Raw genomic sequence first — 23,663 nt, 5'->3', positions numbered from 1 at the left:
TTAATGGTCTCAATACTCACAACCCCTCTCAACCAGGACACAACTTACCACTCAAATGCGCACCGACATTCGATGGTGGACAAACACCACCAACCTGACCTCGGGAGCACCTTTCTGGTTACCTCTCCATCAATTCACGCCCACATCTGTGCAACCTGAAGACTCAAGGCCTCTGGTTTCCTCATTAGAGTACACACCAGATCAACCTCCTGAAACTTCAGCCATTTGGAAAGCACTTCAAACCTCCTTCCCTCAAGTTCAAGGCAAACATCTCATGGTATACACAGACAACCAAGTCGCCATGTTCTACATAAACAAGGAAGGCGGGTCAGGTTCATGGATACTCTGTCGGGAAACACTTTGGATACTAATGTGGGCAATAGCAAACGAACTTTCGATACAAGCCACTTACCACCCAGGTTTAGACAACGTCACGGCAGATCGCCTCAGCAGAATTTTTCATCCACACGAAGACTTTAAATCGAGAAGTAGCAACCAGAATCTTTCAGTGCTGGAGCAACCCGATAATAGAGGTCTTTGCCACAGAGAACAACCGTCAAACGCAAACATTTTTGCTCCATTTACCGGAGCAAACTTCGTCATGCTCCAGATGCCCCTCTAATCCCATGGATGGGGGGCTTGCTCTACGCTTACCCTCCCATTCCGCTAATATCAAGGACGATTCAAAAATGCATCTGAGACACAGCGGATATGATCCTCATAGCTCCAGCATGGCCAAGGCAGTCGTAGTATCCGTATCTCATGCGACTATCCATTCACCCACCAATTCCACTTGAGAACCATCCACATCTGTTGACTCAGGATGGGGGTCCCTCCTTCATCCAATACATCATTCCCTCCACCTGACAGCTTGGAGGTTGAAAGGCAATTATTAAACCACTTAGGACTGCCATCTCAACTTGAAGACATTCTCATTGCATCCAGGAAACCTTCAACCAGGCGTAACTATGCAGGAAAGTGGCATCGTTACACAGAATGGTGTAAACCGCGACGACTAGACTCTTACTCTAGGAGTTGCATGACTGTTGATGAGAATCTCCATACGCTCTACCTTGCTGGTTTAGCATTCACTTCAGTTCGTGTGCATGTTAGCGCTATTACAGCTTTCCACCACTCTCACAATGGACTTCCTATTTCCATCCATCCTTTAATCTCCAGATTCATGCGGGGCATATTACGTCTAAGGCCACCCGTGTCAAAACCACCTATACCATGGAATCTCAATATAGTCCTTGAACAACTAATGCTGTCTCCTCTCAAACCATTAGATTCATGCCACATAAAATACCTAACATGGAAAACGGTATTCCTAGTGGCCATCACATCAGCACGGAGAGTAAATGAGCTACATGCCTTGGTTCACTATTCCCCCTTATTTAGAATTTTACCATAATAAAGTCACTATTCAGCTTCATCCTACTTTTCTTCCTAAGGTAGTATCTGCTTTTTCCCTTCGATAGCAGGGCTGAATTAGCCATGCTGTCATGGGAACTGTCAGTCAGGCCCGGGAGGCGGAGCTTCAAAGTGATGTCAGTTTTTTCTCTGAGGCTGCGCGTGAGTTCCTGCGCTGGAATCGACTCTCCTCAGTCTGTTTTTCCGCACGTGGGATCGCACGCGGAGCTTCAGACCTCCTCAGCACCTCTTCTCTCTGAGAGGAAAAAAACTTCAAAATATGAAAACATGGTAAGAAGAAAGGGGGACGACCATCGGGCTTTAAGCCAAGCCTCTGCGGCTATCTGTGTCTGGGCCCAAACCACCCGATGCAGGCCTGCTAACAATGTGGCAAGGTGTCCCCCAGAGTGCGCCGACAACAACACGAAAAAATGATGGCGCGGACAGGGCTCCTATGCTCCACCCTCGGAGGCCCAATCTTCCCCGGGACCGACCGCCCCGACGCCCCCGCAGATGCGTCGAGCGTCATGACTGGAACCGGCGGCTTCCAAACGGGGTGAAGACCGAAGGACAAAGCCCAAGCACAATGTGCCTCGAGGCAGAGACCCGAAACGCGCCGACCGTCATGGTTGCGATGCTCCATTGGCGTCGGAAAGCCCCAAAATCCGGAAGCCGGCGCAGGTGACCGAGGCTTCGGTCAGGCCACTTGACGCGAAGGAGTTGAAGGGCGTAACATCGCCCACGGCGCATCAGTCTCGAAGCCGACACATATCGTACCATCGGCGCAGGCGCACCCAATTCAGCAATGCTCGGCGCCGCCACTGAAGCACAGCTCCAAGACTGTGCCTACAGGGGAGCCGGATACCAGCCAGAAATGAGCACCGACGACGCACGGGAAGCAACCATCCACGTACCCGCTGCGCACATCGACGCAATCACGTGAGAGACAACACAGACCATCCCCTGTATGTCTGATCACGGCGCCTTCGACGCAAGCATCGACATTGGGGCTGAAAGTTGCTTACAGGTCGATACATGGGGCGTCCACAAGTGAGCAAGGCTTCTCAGGTTCCTCTTCACAATCCGGGGGCGAGGAGCTCTGTCTTGCAGGGACCCCTTTCTAGTCATAACGTGACTCTGTCCTTTCGTTCTGTAACTTATTTTTTGCCAAAGATGATGTCTGTCTTTCATATCAGTCTGTTACTTTGCTGGTGTTTTCAAGGGAAGAATGTCAAATCAGTAACGAGGCTTTGAGATTTCTAGCTGTGTGCCAGTGGTTCATCAGATAGTTGGAGGGTTCTAATTCTTAGAACCCTCCAACTGTGGTTTGGACAAGCTGTTTGTATTGTTGGGAGGACCTTGTAAGGGTGAGGTGGCCTCTAAAGCTACTTTAGCTAGGTGGATCAAGGATGCAATCATTTCAGCATATCTATTCAAGGGTCAGCAGACTCCTGAAATTATTTGAGCTTTATTCAACTAGGGTGCAGTTGTCTGGTGGAAGTAGTTGCTTTCTCACTGGCAGACATTTGCAAGCCAGCTACTTTGTCATCCTTATGCTTATTTGTGAAGCACTACAGAATGGATGTTCTTGCTAAAGAGGATACAACTTATAGAGATGGGGTTCTCAAAGAGGCCATGTTTCCTCCCTCCCCAAGTAGTTGGGCTTGGGTACTTTCCACCTGTTTGGACTGTACTAGTGTAGCAGGATGAAATGTAAGGAAAAATGTTTACTTATTAGTTTTCTTTCCATGGCCCAGGAAGTAGGGCCATTTGAAGTTGTAGAATGCTTTTCATCAGTTAGCTGTCTTATGTGTATATATTTCAGAGGAATAGATCAACCTTTATGCCTATTGTTCTCTTACGTCTTTATCTTCCTGTCCATAGTTCTGTTTTTCCTTCCACATCTTTTGGATAGGTGGGTGGATGTAAGAGGATTTTCTCTCCAAACATGTTTGAAATTTATTATTTCCTAGCATGTAGCCAGGACCAATGGGTATTGTGCTCTTCTGCTAGCAGATGGGAGATGGAGTCAGATTTCAAGCTAACTGCAGTAACCTCATCTGTTCACTATCTCTCCATCTCCTAGCAGATGCGGACACTATCCCACACACTAGAATAGTGTTAAGAATTACAGCAGACAAGAAACAAAAATGTACCTTAAGGAAGATCGAGCCCCTCCCCCAGTCGAGAATTCCTGAGGGTGATCTACGATGCCCCTCAGAGGTGTGCCTTGGTCCGGCAGCCGGTTCCCAGCGTAGACTTAGCCCCCAGTGTGGCTGAAAGGCACGGGTGCAGAAATGAGCGTGGCAGTGAAGATAATTCCCTCTCCTCCCGCAGCTGGAGACCGTCCGGTACATGATCAGTAAGCGCCGAGACCAGGTAAGGAAAAAAAAAATCTTTAAATTCCGTTCTCCAGAGCTCGGATTGCCGTACCGAATCCGTCCCCGGCGAGGTTAGAAGGGAGCACTGATCGAGTTAAGCAGCCTTGCTTGGGCTAGGCCCCAATCCAGTGCAAGGGTCCACACATGTGGAGACCCTCGGGGGCACCATCTTAAGCGCGGGGGTCGTCGGCGCCATCTTCCCTTCTTGACCAGCGGTACGCGCGGGGCAGGCTGGGCGGCTGAGGCGCCTAACTTGCGCGTGTCCAATACAGATGCGCGCATAGCGGCACGCACAACTGAGTGCACCCGTGCGCATAACTACACGCACAGCCGCGTTTACAACTGCACGCGTGCAAACACATACAGACAATGGCACCGGCGCCCAAGAAGGCCAGAAGGCACTCTCTTTGCACAGCCTGCCACATAAGAGCCGTGCAGCCTGAATTGGAGTCCTGCCTGTGCCAACATTGCGAAGAAGCCCAGGGGGGAACCAAAGCAGCGGGAAGAAACACTTGGATCCTTACAGTCAGGGAGATGGTTCCGGAACTACTGACGATAGCTTCCCGGACCTTTGCATCTCTGAGATGGCTTCCCCACAGGAGGGCACCTCTGGGGCCCCTATTCCGACTTCCCCTGGGATTAACATGGATCCATGGACCACCTCCTGGTTGGAATTTTTCCAAGGGCTACAAGCCTTTGTTCAGGCGCAAACAGCCCCAGCTGCGCCCCAGGCTCAACCCCTGCCGGAAGCACAAGATTGGCCCAGCTTGGATGCCTCGAGACATGCGTCACCTAACCAAGAACTTCCCTAACAGGGACCTAGACACCTCAGATAATGAGTGACTCCCTGGAAGAAGGAGAAATCCCTCCAGGAATGGAACCATAACTAACCATACTTCGCTTCTTCCACAAGGATGAATTACCAGCCCTTGTTTCCCAGACTCTGAAGATGCTGAGTATTCCTGGCTTGGACCCTATGGCGGAACCAAAGAAGAACCCCATCTTGGTGTCCCTTCGTAAGGCCTGATGCTGCTTTCCAATGATGGAAGCCATCCAGGAACTGATTGACCTGGAATGGTATGCTCCGGAGGCCAGCTTCAAAGGGGGTTGGGCCTTGGAAGCCCTATGCCCTCTAGAACCAGCGACAGTGAATGTTTGTGTTTCCTGAAAGTGGACGCTATGGTCTGTGCTGTCTCAAAGTGAACAACGATTCCCGTTGAGGGAGGGGCTGCATTGAAGGACACTCAGGACAGGCAATTGGAATCCATCCTTAAGCAGGCCTTCGACGCAACAGCAATGACATTGCAGATTGCTTCCTGCTGCACACTCTCGAAAGAGGCAAATAACTCATGAGAGGCAAATAACTCCGGAACTTATATAGGTGAGACGATGGAACCTGCAGCAGCCTTCCTCACGGACGCAAGTTCAGACTTGGTGCGCACCTCAGCCAGGGGCGTTGCCTCAGTAGTGGCAGCCAGAAGACAACTATGACTACGGAATTGGTCTGCGGACGCGACATCTAAAGCGAATCTCACCAGAATGCCTTTTAAAGGATCTCTCTTGTTCGGAAGCGAATTGCAGAAGTTAGCCAGCAAATAGGGCGAATCCCCAGTGCCTCGGCTACCGGAAGATAGGAGTAAAAGATCTCAGCGTTCCTCCCCCAGAAGAACCAAGGGCAGAGGATCGCAGCGCTTTAGACCCTACAGGAACTCGCAGTACCAGGCACCTCATCCCTCCGGAAGGTCCCAGTTCTTTCAGAACAGACAGACCAAGAGGGGAATAGGCCCAGGGGTAGGCTTCATCTGTGCTCCACAGTGAGAATGGGCCAACCCATGCACAGGAAGAGGATACAGGGGGTCGACTTGCCCTCTTCTACCAAAGATGGGTCGAGAAAACAGCTGACAAATAGGTTCTAAATATTATTCGAGAAGGTTACTCTAGAGTTCCGCAGCATCCCTCGAGACAAGTTTATGATGTCACCCTGCTACTCCCACTCCAAGAGACTGGCAGTAGAAACCACTCTAACAAGACTACTCAGTCTGAAGGCAATAACTCCGGTCCCGCGCCCCAACAAAATACGGGGCGCTATTCCATTTATTTTATCATTCCCAAAAAGGAAGGATCATTCCGGCCCATCTTGGATCTCAAGAACTTCAACAGTCATCTGCGGGTTGTACACTTCCGCATGGAAACTCTTCGCTCCATAATAATGGCAGTACAACTGGGAGAGTTTCTAATTTCCCTGGACCTTTCCGAAGCCTACCTTCATATCCCAGTCCATCAGGATCACCGGCGCTTCCTGCGCTTTGCGATACTGGGTCACCATTATCCGTTCCGAGCGCTACCCTTCGACCTAACAACCGCCCCCAGAACTTTCACCAAAATCATGGTGCTTGTGGCGGCAACACTGAGGAAGGAAGGGATCTTGGTACACCCTTACCTGGATGATTGGCTAATCAGGGCAAAGTCTTCGGAAGAGAGCCGGCAGGTGACCAGCAGAGTCAAGAGCCTACTGCAGGAACTCGGTTGGGTCGTGAACACGCAGTCTGCAGCCCTCTCTATTGCTAGAGCACCTGGGGGCCCGTTTCGACACCAAACTGAACAAAGCCTTCCTCCCTCCTCCGAGGAGAAGGAAACTGATGGAACAATTACGAAGATTGATGACCAATGCATGCCCCAAGGTATGGGACTATCTTCAAGTCCTCGGCCTCATGGCATCAACCCTGAGGTCGTCCCATAGGCAAGGGCCGATATGCAACCGCTTCAGCGCTCATTACTGTCACGATGGAACCCACTGTCCCAGGACTACTCAATTCGCCTCCAACTACCAGCAGAGGTACGTTCTCAGCTCCAGTGGTGGCTACAGGAAGACCACCTAAGCAAAGGAGTAAGCCTATCCCCACCGAACTGGATCTTGCTCACCACTGATGCGAGCCTGCAAGGGTGGGGAGCCCCACTGTCAGGAACTGACGGCCCAGGGACAATGGAACAAGGAAGAGGCAGAATGGAACATAAAACCACCTGGTAGCTCGAGCAGTCAGACTAGCATGCCTGCAATTCAGCCACACACTCGGAGGCAAAGCAATTCGAGTAATGTTAGACAACACGACAACCGCCAGGGAGGAACCAAGAGCCAGCAGGTGTCTCTGGAGATAGATCCTCTCATGGCATGGGCGGAGATAAACCTACAAGGGAATCTCAGCCTCCCACATTGCAGGAAAAGACAACGTCTCAGCAGACTTCCTCAGCAGAGAGAGCCTGGACCCAGGGGAATGGATGCTGTCGACCACAGCCTTCCAACTGATAGTAAATTGCTGGGGCCTCCTAGCCATGGACCTACTGGCCACCTATCTCAGTGCCCAAGTCCCCAGGTTCTTCAGCCGCAGACGAGAGCCATACTCTCGTCCAGACTTGGCCAGAAGAAGACTTAATGTATGCCTTCCCCCCCATGACCACTACTGGGCAGGGTCCTCCGCAAGATAGAACATCACAGGGGACTAGTTCTGCTAGTGGCCCAGAATTGGCCAAGACGACCATGGTACACAGACATGCAAAGACTCCTTGCGGGGAACCCTCTGTGCCTACCTCTACACAGGGTCCTTTTCCGGCAGGGCCCAATTCTCCACAAAGATCCGTCTTGATTCTCTCTTATGGTCTGGTCCTTGAGCGGACTCGCCTGAAGAAGCGCAGTTACTCAAAGGCACCCTGCTCTGAGCGTGCAAGTTCTCCACATCCCTGTCATGTATACGGATCTGGAGTGTATTCGAAGCCTGGTGTGAGGACTGTGAGATTCTCCCGCAGACAGATTCCCATCATTCTGGAGTTCCTTCAGAACTGTATGAAGAAGGGGTTGTCACTCAACTCCTTCAAGGTCCAAGTAGCCGCACTGGCCTGCTTCAGAGCAGAAGTGGACGGCATCTGGCTGTCAACCCATCCGGACTTGTCCCACTTACTGAAAGGGGTTAAACAACTCCGACCACCCCTAAAGTGGCCAGTGCCTCTTTGGAATCTCAATCTAGAATTAGACTTCCTAGCTGGGGCTTCCTTCAGACCTCTTAACATTGAAGACGGCATTCCTGGTGGCAATATGTTCAGCTCGTCGCATCTCAGAACTACAGGCACTAACCTGTCTGGAACCATTTCTTAGGTTCACACCTGGAACCATACAACTGCGCACTGTCCCCTCCTTCCTTCCGAAAGTGGCTTCCGAGTTTCACTTGAACCAAACCATCTCGCTGCCATCTCCGGATGAACATAAGGACTCGGAAGACTCATGCCTTCTTTGCCATCTGAATGTCGGCAGACTCCTGGTGCGATACTTGGAAAGATTGGAACCAGTGCGCAATACAGATCACTTGTTTGTTCTTCACAGCAGGAAGAAACAAGGAGAAGTGGCCTCGCGGGCGACCATAGCCACTGGATCAAAGAAGTAATCAAGGCAGCCTACATAGTGGCAGGAAAGCCCTTACCTCTACAGGTTAAGGCTCATTGTACGAGGGCCCAGGCAGTCTCTTGGGGAGAAACCAAGCTGCTGTCGCCCGCCGAGATCTGTCGGGCGGCAACTTGGTCCTCCATACACACCTTCTCCAGGTTCTACTGCCTGGATGTTCAGGCCCAAGAAGACGCACCCTTCGCAAGGGCAGTATTAATGACCAGGAGTAGCTTTTGTACATCCCATTAGTCCTGAGTCCATCTGGCTACACGCTAGGAAATGGAGAAATTACTTTCCTGACAATTTCGTTTTCCTTAGTGTAGACAGATGGACTCAGCATCCCCACCCATGGCTACCCATGAATGGTACCAAGGAATCGCCCATGAGGTGAATCTCTATTCCAAGAGGTTACGGGGAATTCGTAACCCTATCCCTAGATCAGGGCATCTATAATACTGCTGGGATTCAGCGCTTATGTTTTGGTTGAGTAGTTACTTTATTCCATTTTTAATCAAGTTTCATCAAGTGTCAATCAAATTTTAATCAAGTTATTCAATAGCATGTCCATAATGGCTTTTGAAGAGAATACTGAATGGCTGAGGTCACTGTAGGGGTATATCTAAGGTGACATCAGTTTTGAAACCTGACTCATTGGTCCTGAGTCTGTCTACCCTAAGGAAAATGTAATTATCAGGTAAGTAATTTCTCCATTTTTCCTCTCATAGAACATAAGAGCCACCCAGGAGAAAGGTGTAAAAAAAGAGATCCTTAAGTAGCAAGAGATTCAATCTAGAGACTAAGAAAATGTGGCAGAAAGATACAGAAATAGAACCAATTATATCGGTGCCACTGGCCTGATTAAGATGAATTTCCAAGTGGATCTTGATATCTTGCCTGTGAAGGTTACACCTTATGTAATCCAGAAGGAGGCTATCTTTAGCACAATGCAAATACTAAGAAGGGCATTAACAGTAAAGTTGAGAAATTGAGATTATTACCATCATATCTTGGTTTATGAAAGAGGTTCATTCCTGTTAGGGTTTGTTTGTGCATTCCTTTTTTGGAGACACTACCCTGAGAAAGGGAGGCCTAAAGAATTACTCCTGCTCTGTGCAGAAGTAAATGTATTCATCTTTATTTATATTCTGCTTTTTGGCACTTCAAAATGGATCACATTTAGGTACTGTAGGTATTTCCCTATCCCTAGAGGGCACACAATCTAGTTTGTACCTGAGGCAATGGAGGGTGAAATGCTTGCCCAAGGTCCTTTAGATGCTGTAAATGTGGGACAGTGTAACCTTCTTGTGATCTGATTTAGGAATGGGAGTGGAATATTTTATCTGATTTGATTTTATTATTTTATCCTTGTGTCCTAATTATTTTGTTTAATTTTATTAATGCTTTTATTATATGGTTTGCAGTGTGAATATTATTGAATATTCTTCCTTGCTTTGAACACCATGGGGAAATGAGGGTATAAATTGGACTTGGGCTGTGACTAGATACTTGTATATTATTGCTTTTTTTTATTTTTTACTTTTTTGTTTGCAGTGTGCATAAACAAATTGTAACTCACACCGGCCTTTAATGATGGAGCAAGCCATCAAATTGAAAATAAATAAAGTAAATGTTAATGGAGGATCAATGCTAACTTTGCCTCCTGTATGCTACAGATTTCTTTTTCTTTACTGTACCAGTGGTTTGCCTGCCATAGATATCTGCTACATATTTTTAATGAAGTTTTGCTAATGTTTTATGTTTACTGTTTATGATTTTACTATATTTTATTACTTTACATTCTAATGCTATTTTGGTTTATACATTTTATTTATATTGCTATTTTATATTATTCCTACTTTATGTTGGAAAAAGTGAATTATAAATTATGTTAAATTTAATTTATGATGGATAATATTAGGAAACAGCAGATAATTGGCATTTTTCAAATGGAGGCCCATAATGCTAATGGTAAATCAAGCCTCCAAACTCCTATAGATTTTCAGAAGAACTGACTATTTTCTTTAAAGCTAGTTAATGCTTATAAATTCCAAATTGTTTTTACTTCCGTTTAGAAGATCAAGTCGTCTTGGAAAAACCTTTGGGCTATACTTCAAAGATTAGATTTGCATATGTAATGTGTAAACATCTTAGCCTTAAGCTGCTGAGGATTTTTGTGGCTGGAATGTAGTTGCGTAATTCTCCCATCTTCAAGAATATTATTTCAAATACACAAATGTATAACATGACTTTTAATATCTAGTACTTACCTATCTTTTTACAGGCAGGAGTAAACATGGATGCACCTGTAGGTAAGCGATGATGATAACCATGATGAAAACAATTCTTTGAATAGTATATGTTTTACTTTTAGGCTGTTTTGAATGACTTAAAAAAAATTTTTTTTTAAATGTACTCTTTATTAGATATTATTCAATTATATACAATATCACATTTCTGTGCATAACATAGGCAATTCAATGTGAAAGCAAATAAAGAATTTACATTCATATTTATCCATATTTCTTCAGCCTTCACAATGACAACAATAATATTGGGGGCCTAAAAAATAAATTCAATAGGTCAAATAATAAACCTTCAGGAAGAAGGGGTTGCTAATTCTATATTGTTAGACTGTACCATTGCTGGTATAGGTGTTCCCATATTGAAATATCCGAGCAAGTGTTTTATACATTTTCAAGGGAAAAAATATATATTTATGGAACCTTCACACCTCAAAACTTTTTTAAGGGATAAAAGTGAGGTCAATATTTTTCTATACTTTTTAATATTCACTTTCTATGTGTTTTTGAGGCAAAAAGTTGAGCAACCCTTACATTTACAGGTTTAGGTATTGTGAACTCTGGGAATTCTAAAAGTTTGTACCTCTGTAATAATGTTCATTTAATTCTAACCAGTATTCGACTGAAACACCCACATGAGCCAGGCTGTTTGGGATCTTTCCTGGCACATTGTATTTGCACCCATATTTCTTTTGTAATTGTTAGTTTCATAGAAGTGGTATGCACAAGTGCATGAACTCCGGTATATAAAAGCCTTTAAATAAAATAAATAAAATAAGTGCTGCTCTTTTTGACTATATGCTGTACATTTAGACCTAACCCTCAAGAATTCTGCAAGAAACCTACTTAGCAGTTCCTCAACTTTTAATCTCACATGGTGCTGGTATTGCTATGTTGACAGCTTGCCTGCCCGCCTCTACTCCTGACACTGAAGGTGTCCGTGAAAGCACACACTATTCCATGAGAGGAAATCTCATTGAACCTTTTCCTTTCTCAGCTATTGCCCAGTGAACACATTCTTTTTCTTTCCTAAGCTTCCCTCTTTTTTTTTTTTTTGTTTTTATCCACATCAGTCTACCCAGCTTTTCCTTTCATCTCTGCGTTTGTTCCCCCTCCACTGCTGGTCTTTCTCCTTTGGACCCCCTTCTCTCAAACTGTATCTGTAATCATTAACTAGCCTTTGCTGACTGGCAAAGCCGTAAAGACTACTCACATTTAGTGAGCAACTGGGATTCTGAAGAATTGTTTTTAGTTTTCAGTGCCATCCAACATACAGTATTTAGTGTCTCTAAACTGAATGAACTTTTCTTAGCACATTTTAAAGCAGCAGTACTACAACTTGTACAGTAGTGATTAAATTCAAATGTATCTGTATAGAAAATTGACATTGACCTTAATTCAACTTTTCAAAAACAAGAAAAAAAAACGTTTTCAAAAAACGTAACAGCTTTGTGGAAATATCATATGGCCAGGCATAGCATCTCACAACAATGGTAGCCCACTAGATATTTTCTTTCTCTTCTTTTATTATAAAATAGAATATATTCAAAGCCAATTAAATATTTTAAAATGTTGAGGAAAAAGACTTCAGAGCTGAGTTTAAAAGGTTCTCTTCTATTTGAAGAGAGAGGTAAAATTTAAGGTCAAAAAACCTCAAATTTTCTTTTTAATATTTTTAATGCAAATTTAAGTGCTTGTGCTCTTTTTCAGTGAACTTTTGTGCTGATTCATATTAAAAAATTAAATATCAAATAATTTGTACTTTAAAAAACTGTTTGAATTTATATTCATTCCTTATTGTATCTTAAGCCATGATATTTATTTGTGATATTTGATATTCTGCTTTTTACCATGAATGATCTCAGAGTGGATTATAATACATTTTTAAGTAGGTTACAATAGTATTAGATCAACAAACAATATTGGTTAAACATCTTTACATTTAAAGACAGATTTATAGTTAAGTTATTTTGCTGTTGCTGTAGAAATAGGAATACTTCTATGGTAACTAGGTTGTTGTAAAGGAAATCTGTATTGGGAATGCTTGGCTAAAAAGCCATGCTTTTAGCTTTTTTTTTTTTCTTGAAGGTGAGATAGCCAGGCTTCAAGTGTAAGTATAATGGAAGCATGTTCTAGATCTTTGGTGTGTAACAGCTAAAGGTCCAAAGTCTTACACAGGACAGAGGCAGGGTGGAAAGTAGAGCTAGTTGGGAAGATATGAGTTCTCTCTTGGGGTATAAAGGAGAATGCCAAATTCTAAATAATTTATATTTGACTTGTTCAGGATTACTTCTCAAACAATTCAAATGCTGAATAACTTATGTTAGTCCTGTAGGATTACATCTCAAACAGTTCAGCTTATGAAATCATCAAGCTGTTGGAAAAAATGTCGACATGGCCATTGTTTGCTTGGTTGCTGCATCAGGGCTTATCTAAATTAAAAAAAAAATTAGACTGTTGCTTACGAATTGCTTTTTGTTAAATTACAAAACAAAGATGCTTTGTTTTTACAAATATTCTTTAACTGTTCCAATAAAGTGCTTCACAAATGACTCCATTTACTCTGGCTTCATATAACTTCATGGTGGCAAGTCAAGCCTGCCTTCTTAAAACAAAATGACCCATCCTGGTGCTTTTTCAAATTTTCAGACCTTGTCTTCTTGTTTAACCAATCATGTTACATCTCTGCAATTTAGTTACACTGCCTACAACAAAATCTTGACAGCTATGACTGACACAATTTCAACCTTTCAGAACAATATAATCCTTTCTGGTTAAATGGATGGAAATCTTTCCTCCAATTGAATGTGAAAAAAGTTTTGTAGACACATTCACCAATCAACCCCATAAAATGCTCTCAGAAAATTTTGTTTTTTTAATTCAGTCTTCTTTAAAATGCATTAGTGTATAGGAAAAGCATTGAGCTCCCATAAAATTAACTAACCTTATGAGTTGTCAATGGCACTTTCATCACTCTATTAAAAAAAACAAACTAAAAACATTCTTTAAATAAGGCAAGCAGTAGAAGTGCAGAACAAATTAAAGATCCACACAAATGTTTTGATTTTACTTGGTACGGCAACTCCACTGTTTTAGAATGCACATAGAGGGTCCCCCGACTTGGACCCTGTTTTTTGCCGCAAGGCTGCTTCGGGAGGGACAATCATTAAAGTATCTTATCTAAAAATAGAAACATAAGTTAGTAACACCGAGGGACCATATAATGATGGGATAAAGCCGGTATATTTAAAAAGACAATCACATACTTCATGCTGAAACTGACACAGGTAACAGGGAGCGCAGAAATTAAAGGGATAGAATGGATCTTTAAAACATTGTGGTTTGGCACAAAAAAACACCAACCAATCAGAGTAGGTCAAAGAAGGGTGTCAAACAGGACGTGAAGGAGAACTAAACGCATAGCGGAGTTAGGTGAAAAAACGCCATTCGATCTCATTATTCAAACAATGTGGAGAGAGACTATTGAGAGTGTAAATCCATTTCTTCTCTTTTTTGATGAGCATTTCTGAAAAATTCTCCCCACGCAGTGGAGGAAATAACACGTCAATAATGAAAAATTTCAAATCAAAGACAGTATGCGACTGAGCCGACCGATGTGCAACTAAGGGAGCATTTTCACGTTGGTTATTAATATTTGACCGGTGTTCAATGAGTCTAGTCTTAATCGTACGTGTTGTTTTTCCAGCATATAATTTCTGGCAAGGACATATAATAACATTTCTCATAGGACAAGCAGGATGGTAGTCCTCACATATGGGTGACATCATCAGGATGGAGCCCAATCATGGAAAACGTCTGTCAAAGTTTCAAGAACTTTGACTGGCCCCTACTGGGCATGCCCAGCATGGCACTAACCCTGCAGCCAGCAGGGGGTCACCCTTCAGTCTTCCTTTTTCCGCGCAGCAGTAGCCTCGCGGTCTAGGAGCTCTGAAGAGATTCCTGACAGGAATTTTCCTTTCGGACTTATTTAAAATTATTTTGCCCCACAGGGGTCCCTCCTCTAACTTTTCTCAGGCCGCGGTACTCCGGTAAGTTTTTCACCGTTTTTCGTCGATTACTGTCTAGTTTGGCCCTCGCGGGCTACTGGCCGTCGACCGTACCACGGCTCGATTTTTTTGTATGGCCATGGCGTCGGGTTTTCGTCAGTGCCTGGACTGTACTCGCACCATGTCTATCACAGACCCTCATGGAGTCTGTGTAATGTGTATAGGCTGTGAGCCTGATGTCCTGACTTGCACCAAATGTGCCCTCATGACACCAAAAGGTCGCAAAGCCAGAATGGAGAAGATGGGTCTCCTTTTCCGTGCTCACACCCCGACGCCGTCCATCGCATCGACGTCGTCAGAACCGGCACCGTCGAAGTCGCACCACCATGGACAACCGTCCGGTGACCGCCTGCCATCAACGTCTTCACGGCCATCGACTCCCGTTTCTCCCCCTCAGGATCGAGGGGATCAAAGGGAGAAACATAGCCATCGGCATTGTAAGTCTCGGACCGTCGAGTGAGCGAAATCATCGACCGAGCCACTGTCCAAGCCACCATCGAAAAAGCCCCGTCCAGGAACGCACCGACCGCGCCTGCAACCGGGACATCAAGGCCACCCTCACCCGATCGGGGTTTGGGAGTTGCGATTTCGCCTGTAAAGGTGGTCCCTCCAACTGTGCCTCAGTCTCCCTCTTCCGTCACGGAGCCGGAGCTCATTGCCTCAGGTCTCTGGGAAGAACTGGACCGGCTGGTCCAGGAGGCCATCGACAAGGCGATGCAACGACTCCAGGACCCTCCGGCACAGAGAGTGGAACCGGTCACAGACCTGATTCCAGCAGCGCTGGCACCGCTGCTATCCCGGATGGAGGTGCTTATGACTGCCCTTCCACCGGTAATTCCCGGGTCTCTGATGGCCCCGGTGCGCTCCCCGATGACAGCTTCATCGGGAGGAGAAACACCTTCCTCCTTCGGGGGTATTGCCTCAGCCGTCGATGCCATGTCGTCCCTCGCCACCGATTCATTCATTGGGAGCGATACACACCGGCGCCTTCGATGCCGGCACCGATGCCCCCCCCAGAGCGTCCACGGTACCCCCGGTGATTCCTTCGATTTTCTCGGAGCCTCAGCCCGGTCCTTTGGGTATCCAACCCTCTTCTCGTCCTACAGGTCAGCTTGCTGATCCTTATGACACCTGGGGTGATGATACTTCCAAGACACCAATGATTTACCTTCACCTCCTTCTCCTACTGAAAGTAGAAAGCGTTCTTCTCCAGAGGACCTCTCTTTCATTAATTTTGTGAAGGAAATGTCAGAATTGGTCCCTTTCCAGCTTCAGACGGAGCAAGATGATAGGCACCAAATGATGGAGCTTCTCCAATTCCTGGATGCCCCTAAAGTGATCACTTCTATTCCCATTCATCAAGTTCTTCTTGACCTCAGCCACAGAAAGGCTGATACTACTTATCTGGTACAGTCAGCCCCTGGCTTTCAAAAATCTCAGCTCGACCACCACTCGGTTGTGGTGGAATCTGCTCAAAAGAAAGCAAAAAAGACGAAACCACATTCCTCTACCCCTCCTGTCAAGGAACACAAGTTCCTCGACAATATTGGTCGTCGAGTGTTCCAAGGGGCCATGCTCATCTCCAGGATTGATTCTTACCAGCTGTACATGACCCAATACAACAGGGTCATTTTCAAGCAAATACAGGACTTCTCTGAAACCCTGCCTGACCAATTTCAAGAACATCTTCAAACCCTTGTCAACAAGGGGTTTGAGGCAGGAAAGCATGAGATAAGAACAGCTTATGATATCTTTGACACCTCCACTAGAGTATCTGCAACTACCATTTCGGCAAGACGCTGAGCCTGGCTCAAGTCTTCTGACCTTCGCCCAGAAGCACAAGACAGGCTCTCTGACCTGCCCTGTATAGGAGATAATCTGTTCAGTGAACAGATTCAGCAAATAGTGGCTGAATTAAAGGACCATCATGAGACCCTCAAACAGCTCTCATAGATACCTTCTGACTTCCCTTCTAGACAGCCCTTCAAGAAGGACTCTAAGAAGTCATTCTTCCGCCCAAGGAAGGTACTATCCTCCACCATTAAGGTCCCGAGTTATGAGGCCTTATCAAAAATCTCAGCCTCGCCAGCCCCGGAAGCAAAAGCCACAAGCAGCTCCCCAGCCGGGGCCTGCTTCAGGTTTTTGACTTTCCCTTGGAGAGCAGCAGCCTGATTCCTCTGCCAGGCATACCAGTGGGAGGTCGTGCCAATCAATCACAACTGACCAATGGGTGCTAGCAATCATTGCTCACGGTTACCACCTGAACTTTCTTGCTCTTCCACCGGAATCACCACCTCTAGAAGCGTGGAGAGTAACCGACCATTCTGTCTTTCTGGAGCAGGAGGTTTCCCTTCTTCTCCAGTTAAGAGCAATAGAAACCGTTCCTCTTTAGCAACAAGGCCTAGGGTTCTATTCCCTGTACTTTTTGATCCCCAAAAAATCCGGGGGGCTTCGTCCAATTCTGAACCTACGTGCCCTCAACAAGTACCTCCAGCGGGAAAAGTTCAAGATGGTAACCTTGGGCTCGCTTCTACCTCTTCTACAAAGAGGAGACTGGCTCTGCTCTCTGGACCTCCAGGACGCGTACACCCACATTGCGATAGCTCCAGCTCATCGCAAGTACCTCAGGTTCTTAGTAGGCCCAAAGCACTATCAATACCGGGTGCTTCCATTCGGCCTAGCATTGGCACCACGAGTCTTTACCAAATGTCTCGTGGTTGTCGCTGCCTTTCTCAGGAAAGAAGGTGTTCACGTCTACCCCTATCTAGACGACTGGTTAATCAGGGCCCCAATCCAGCAAGCCGCTCTATCGTCTCTGGATTTGACCCTTTACACTCTAATTTCTCTAGGATTTCTCGTAAATTACGAGAAATCCTATTTAGTCCCATCTCAAACCTTATCGTTCATTGGGGCAGACTTGGACACCTTACAGGCAAAAGCCTTTCTACCTCAACAACGAGTGCAAACCCTCGTGTCCCTTGCTCATCAGTTGCAGTCTCAGTATACAGCAACAGCTCGACAATTTCTTGTCCTTCTCGGACACATGGCGTTCTCAGTCCATCTCACACCAATGGCCCACCTAGCCATGAGAGTCAAGCATTGGACTCTGAGGTCACAATGGATTCAAGCGACTCAGCCTCTGTCAACCAGGTGCCACGTAAAAAAAAAAAAAAAAATCAACAAAAACTTTATTGAGAATTTGATCAGACCCCGGTAGGCCACTACCAGACACATAGTGAATTCATTAATACATTTAAAGGACGTTAGACACATTCCTACTCCCATAGCAACCTAAAAACATAACTAGGAACTGATCAAAATTGAGATGAAGGCAGCAGTCCAGCAGTAAGTGGGGGGCTTCCCAGTCTTTTGCATCGAGGGTCACATGTATGATTTTTTACCCACCGGTGAGAAGTTGTACATGTGCATGCGATGTAAAGAGCTCCTGGCTCTCAGAGAACGAGTCCGATCTCTGGAGGCTAGAGTAGCAGACCTGGAGGAGCTGAGTCAGACAGAGAGGTATATAGATGAGACCTTCAGGGACATAGTAGTCAAGTCCCAACTTCAGACTGGCAGCCCTGGTGCTGCCTTGGAGGAAGAAGGTCTCATGATGGGAGAGCACCAACCAGGTGCAGCAGGAAAGGATCCTGTAGCAAGGACCTGCTCTTCAGGTTATGCATTGTCCTTTCGCACTGAGGATATCTCCCCAAGGCCTACTGCCCAGGAGGGAAAGATTAGGTTGGCCGTCATAGTTGGTGATTCGATTATTAGGAATGTAGGTAGCTGGGTGGCTGGTGGGCGTGAGGATCGCCTGGTAACATGCCTACCTGGTGCGAAGGTGGCGGACCTCACCCATCACCTAGATAGGATTTTAGACCGTGCTGGGGAGGAGCCGGCTGTCGTGGTACATGTGGGCACCAACGACATAGGAAAATGTGGGAGGGAGGTTCTGGAAGCCAAATTTAGGCTCTTAGGTAGAAAGCTTAAATCCAGAGCCTCCAGGGTAGCATTCTCTGAAATGCTCCCTGTTCCATGCGCAGGTCACCAGAGGCAGGCAGAGCTCCGGAGTCTCAATGCGTGGATGAGACGATGGTGCAAGGAAGAGGGATTCAGTTTTGTTAGGAACTGTGGAAACTTTTGGGGATGGGGGAGTCTCTTCCGAAGGGATGGGCTCCACCTTAACCAGGGTGGAACCAGACTGCTGGCGCTAACCTTTAAAAAGGAAATATTGCAACTTTTAAACTAGAACAAAGGGGAAAGCCGACAGTCGCTCAGCAGCGCATGGTTCGGAGAGAGGTATCTTTAAAGGATACTAATGATGCATTAGAATTAGGGCATCCCGACAGTGAGGTTCCAATAATTAGAAAAGTAGTCCAAGTGCCTGTAACTAAAAACTCACCTGAGCTAAAAAATTCTAACTTATCCCTATCAATTAAAAAGCAGAATGAAAATACAAACAAAAAACAAACTTTGAAATGTTTGTATGCTAGTGCCAGAAGTCTAAGAAGTAAGATGGGAGAATTAGAATGTATAGCAGTGAATGATGACATAGACTTAATTGGCATCTCAGAGACCTGGTGGAAAGAGGATAACCAATGGGACAGTGCTATACCGGGGTACAAATTATATCGCAATGACAGAGAGGAGCACTCGGGAGGAGGTTTGGCGCTTTATGTCTGGGATGGCATAGAGTCCAACAGGATAAACATCCTGCATGAGACTAAATACAAAATTGAATCTTTATGTGTAGAAATCCCTTGTGTGTTGGGGAAGACTATAGTGATAGGGGTATACTACCGTCCACCTGGTCAAGATGGTGAGACAGACAGTGAAATGCTAAGAGAAATTAGGGAAGCTAACCAAATTGGTAGTGCAGTAATAATGGGAGATTTCAATTACCCCAATATTGACTGGGTAAATGTATCATCTGGTCACGCTAGAGAGATAACGTTCCTGGATGGAATAAATGATAGCTTTATGGAGCAATTGGTTCAGGAACCGACGAGAGAGGGAGCAATTTTAGATCTAATTCTCAGTGGAGCACAGGACTTGGTGAGAGAGGTAACTGTGGTGGGGCCGCTTAGCAATAGTGATCATAATATGATCAAATTTGATTTAATGACTGGAAGAGGAACAGTGTACAAATCCAAGGCTCTCGTGCTAAACTTTCAAAAGGGAAACTTTGATAAAATGAGAAAAATTGTTAGAAAAAAACTGAAAGGAGCAGCTAGAAAAGTAAAAAATGTCCAAGAGGCGTGGTCATTGTTAAAAAATACCATTCTAGAAGCACAGTCCAGATGTATTCCACACATTAAGAAAGGTGGAAAGAAGGCAAAACGATTACCGGCATGGTTAAAAGGGGAGGTGAAAGAAGCTATTTTAGCCAAAAGATCTTCATTCAAAAATTGGAAGAAGGATCCAACAGAAGAAAATAGGATAATGCATAAGCGCTGGCAAGTTAAATGTAAGACATTGATAAGACAGGCTAAGAGAGAATTTGAAAAGAAGTTGGCTGTAGAGGCAAAAACTCACAGTAAAAACTTTTAAAAATATATCAGAAGCAAGAAAGCCTGTGAGGGAGTCAGTTGGACCGTTAGATGATCGAGGGGTTAAAGGGGCACTTAGAGAAGATAAGGCCATCGCAGAAAGATTAAATGATTTCTTTGCTTCGGTGTTTACTGAAGAGGATGTTGGGGAGGGACCCGTAATAGAGAAGGTTTTCATGGGTAATGATTCGGATGGACTGAATCAAATCACTGTGAACCTAGAAGATGTGGTAGGCCTGATTGACAAACTGAAGAGTAGTAAATCACCTGGACTGGATGGTATACACCCCAGAGTTCTGAAGGAACTAAAAAATGAAATTTCAGACCTATTAGTAAAAATTTGTAACTTATCATTAAAATCATCCATTGTACCTGAAGACTGGAGGATAGCAAATGTAACCCCAATATTTAAAAAGGGCTCCAGGGGCGATCCGGGAAACTACAGACCAGTTAGCCTGACTTCAGTGCCAGGAAAAATAGTGGAAAGTGTTCTAAACATCAAAATCACAGAACATGTAGAAAAACATGGTTTAATGGAACAAAGTCAGCATGCCTTTACCCAGGGCAAGTCTTGCCTCACAAATCTGCTTCACTTTTTTGAAGGAGTTAATAAACATGTGGATAAAGGTGAACCGGTATATATAGTATACTTGGATTTTCATAAGGCGTTTGACAAAGTTCCTCATGAGAGGCTTCTAGGAAAGTAAAAAGTCATGGGATAGGTGGTGATGTCCTTTCATGGATTGCAGACTGGCTAAAAGGAAACAGAAAATAGGATTAAATGGACAAATTTCTCAGTGGAAGGGAGTGGGCATTGGAGTACCTCAGGGATCTATATTGGGACCCGTACTTTTCAATATATTTATAAATGATCTGGAAAGAAATACGACGAGTGAGATAATCAAATTTGCAGATTACACAAAATTGTTCAGAGTAGTTAAATCACAAGCAGATTGTGATAAATTGCAGGAAGACCTTGTGAGACTGGAAAATTGGGCATCCAAATGGCAGATTAAATTTAATGTGGATAAGTGCAAGGTGATGCATATAGGGAAAAATAACCCATGCTATAATTACACAATGTTGGGTTCCATATTAGGTGCTACAAACTAAGAAAGAGATCTAGGTGTCATAGTGGATAACACATTGAAATCGTCGCTTCAGTGTGCTGCGGCATTCAAAAATGCAAACAGAATGTTGGGAATTATTAGAAAGGGAATGGTGAATAAAACGGAAAACATCATAATGCCTCTGTATCGCTCCATGTTGAGACCGCACCTTTAATACTGTGTACAATTCTGGTCGCTGCATCTCAAAAAAGATATAATTGTGATGGAGAAGGTACAGAGAAGGGCTACCAAAATGATAAGGGGAATGGAACAACTCCCCTATGAGGAAAGACTAAAGAGGTTAGGACTTTTCAGCTTGGAGAAGAGACGACTGAGGGGGGGATATGATAGAGGTGTTTAAAATCGTGAGAGGTCTAGAACGGGTAGATGTGAATCGGTTATTTACTCTTTCGGATAGTAGAAAGACTAGGGGGCACTCCATGAAGTTAGCATGGGACACATTTAAAACTAATCGGAGAAAGTTCTTTTTTACTCAACGCACAATTAAACTTTGGAATTTGTTGCCAGAGGATGTGGTTAGTGCAGTTAGTATAGCTGTGTTTAAAAAAGGATTGGATAAGTTCTTGGAGGAGAAGTCCATTACCTGCTATTAAGTTCACCTAGAGAATAGCGACTGCCATTAGCAATGGTAACATGGAATAGACTTAGTTTTTGGGTACTTGCCAGGTTCTTGTGGCCTGGATTGGCCACTGTTGGAAGCAGGATGCTGGGCTTGATGGACCCTTGGTCTGACCCAGTATGGCATTTTCTTATTTTCTTATGTCCACATCACCGACGCACTCTGTCTCTCGCCTGGTGGAAAGATCAGAACAATCTCCTCCAGGGACTGCCTTTTCACCTGCCAGATCCTCAACTCATTCTCACCACCGACGCTTCCAACCTCGGCTGGGGAGCTCATGTAAACGATCTGCAGTCACAAGGATTTTGGTCTCCAGAGGAAGCCAAACACCAGATAAATTTCCTGGAGCTTCGAGCGATGCAATATGCTCTCACAGCTTTTCAGGATTGCCTATCAAATCACGTTATCCTGATTTCAGATGGACAGCCAGGTGGCCATGTGGTACATCAACAAGCAGGGAGGCACAGGCTCCTTCCTTCTGTGTCAGGAAGCTGCGCAATTTGGGCGGAAGCGCTCTCCCTCTCGATGTACCTCAGGGCCACCTATTTGCCGGGAGTGCACAATGTCTTGGCAGACAAACTGAGTCATCTCTTCCAACCGCACGAGTAGTCTCTCAATCCCTCTGTAGCGAACTCTCTCTTCCAGCAATGGGGTCATCTCCAAATAGACCTCTTTGCGTCCCCTCAGAAACACAAGGTGGACAATTACTGCTCCCTCATTCGGAGCGAGCGCTCTCAGCCCAGAGATGCATTCTCCCTCTCGTGGGCAGCCGGTCTGCTTTATGCATTCCCTCCACTTCCTCTTCTCTCGAAGACTCTCGTGAAGCTCCTTCAGGACAAGGGAACCATGATCCTGATAGCACCTCACTGGCCACGCCAAGTGTGGTTTCCCATACTCCAGGATCTCTCCATCCGCAGGCACATTCCCTTGGGAACGCACCCACTTATGATCACTCAGAATGACTGATGTCTACGCCATCCCAATCTTCAGGCCTTGTCCCTGACGGCATGGATGTTGAAAGGTTAATTCTTCAACCACTTAACCTTTCAGATTCGGTTTCTCGTGTCCTGATTGCTTCACGAAAGCCTTCCACAAGAAAATCGTATTCCTATAAGTGGAAAAGGTACACATGGTGTTCTTCGCAATCCCTTTTCCTGTCCAATCCCAAGGTTTTTGGACTATCTCTGGCATTTATCGGAATCAGGTCTAAAGACCTCTTCCATCAGAATGCATGTCAGTGCAGTAGCCGCCTTCCATAAATGTGTCTGGGATGTCCCTATATCAGTACAACCCCTCGTAACATGTTTTCTTAAAGGCTTGGTCCATATCGTGCCACCTTTACGTCCTCCGGCCCCTTCTTGGGACCTTAATCTGGTTCTCAGGCGGCTCATGAAACCACTCTTCGAACCTCTTCACTCCTGTGACCTAAAATATCTCACATGGAAAGTGATTTTCCTTTTGGCTATCACTTCAGCTCGCAGGGTTAGTGAGTTACAGGCCCTAGTTACCTATCCGCTTTACACTAAACTCCTGCAGGACCGGGCGGTACTCCGCACTCACCCTAAGTTTTTACCTAAGGTAGTTTCGGAGTTTCACATTAATCAATCCATCATACTATTTATTTATTTATTTTATTTATTTAAAGTCTCTTCTATACCGATATCCGTTCGCACATCACATCGGTTCACAAAAAACAAGAACTTTTGGGCGGAGCCCTTACATAAAACAGAAAAATACAATTAACTTTTTGGCGGAGCCCTTACATGTAACCGATT

General features: G+C 45.2%; 1 protein-coding gene across 2 annotated transcripts in view; it reads left to right on the top strand.

The window, feature by feature from the left end:
- PRPF40A (pre-mRNA processing factor 40 homolog A) overlaps nucleotides 1–23,663 on the top strand; it is a 391,586-nt gene that overhangs the window by 44,430 nt on the left and 323,493 nt on the right. For both annotated transcript variants that reach the window (XM_029605503.1, XM_029605504.1), the window contains exon 5: nucleotides 10,508–10,535. In XM_029605503.1, the coding sequence (XP_029461363.1) occupies nucleotides 10,508–10,535 (28 nt within the window). The remainder of the gene's footprint in view (nucleotides 1–10,507; nucleotides 10,536–23,663) is intronic.

The sequence above is a fragment of the Rhinatrema bivittatum genome, chromosome 6 (genome assembly GCF_901001135.1).
Source record: "Rhinatrema bivittatum chromosome 6, aRhiBiv1.1, whole genome shotgun sequence".
In the NCBI taxonomy this organism is placed as follows: Eukaryota; Metazoa; Chordata; class Amphibia; order Gymnophiona; family Rhinatrematidae; genus Rhinatrema; species Rhinatrema bivittatum.
The sequence above is the reverse complement of the archived record's forward strand: the minus strand, read 5'-3'. Positions and strand labels throughout refer to the sequence as shown.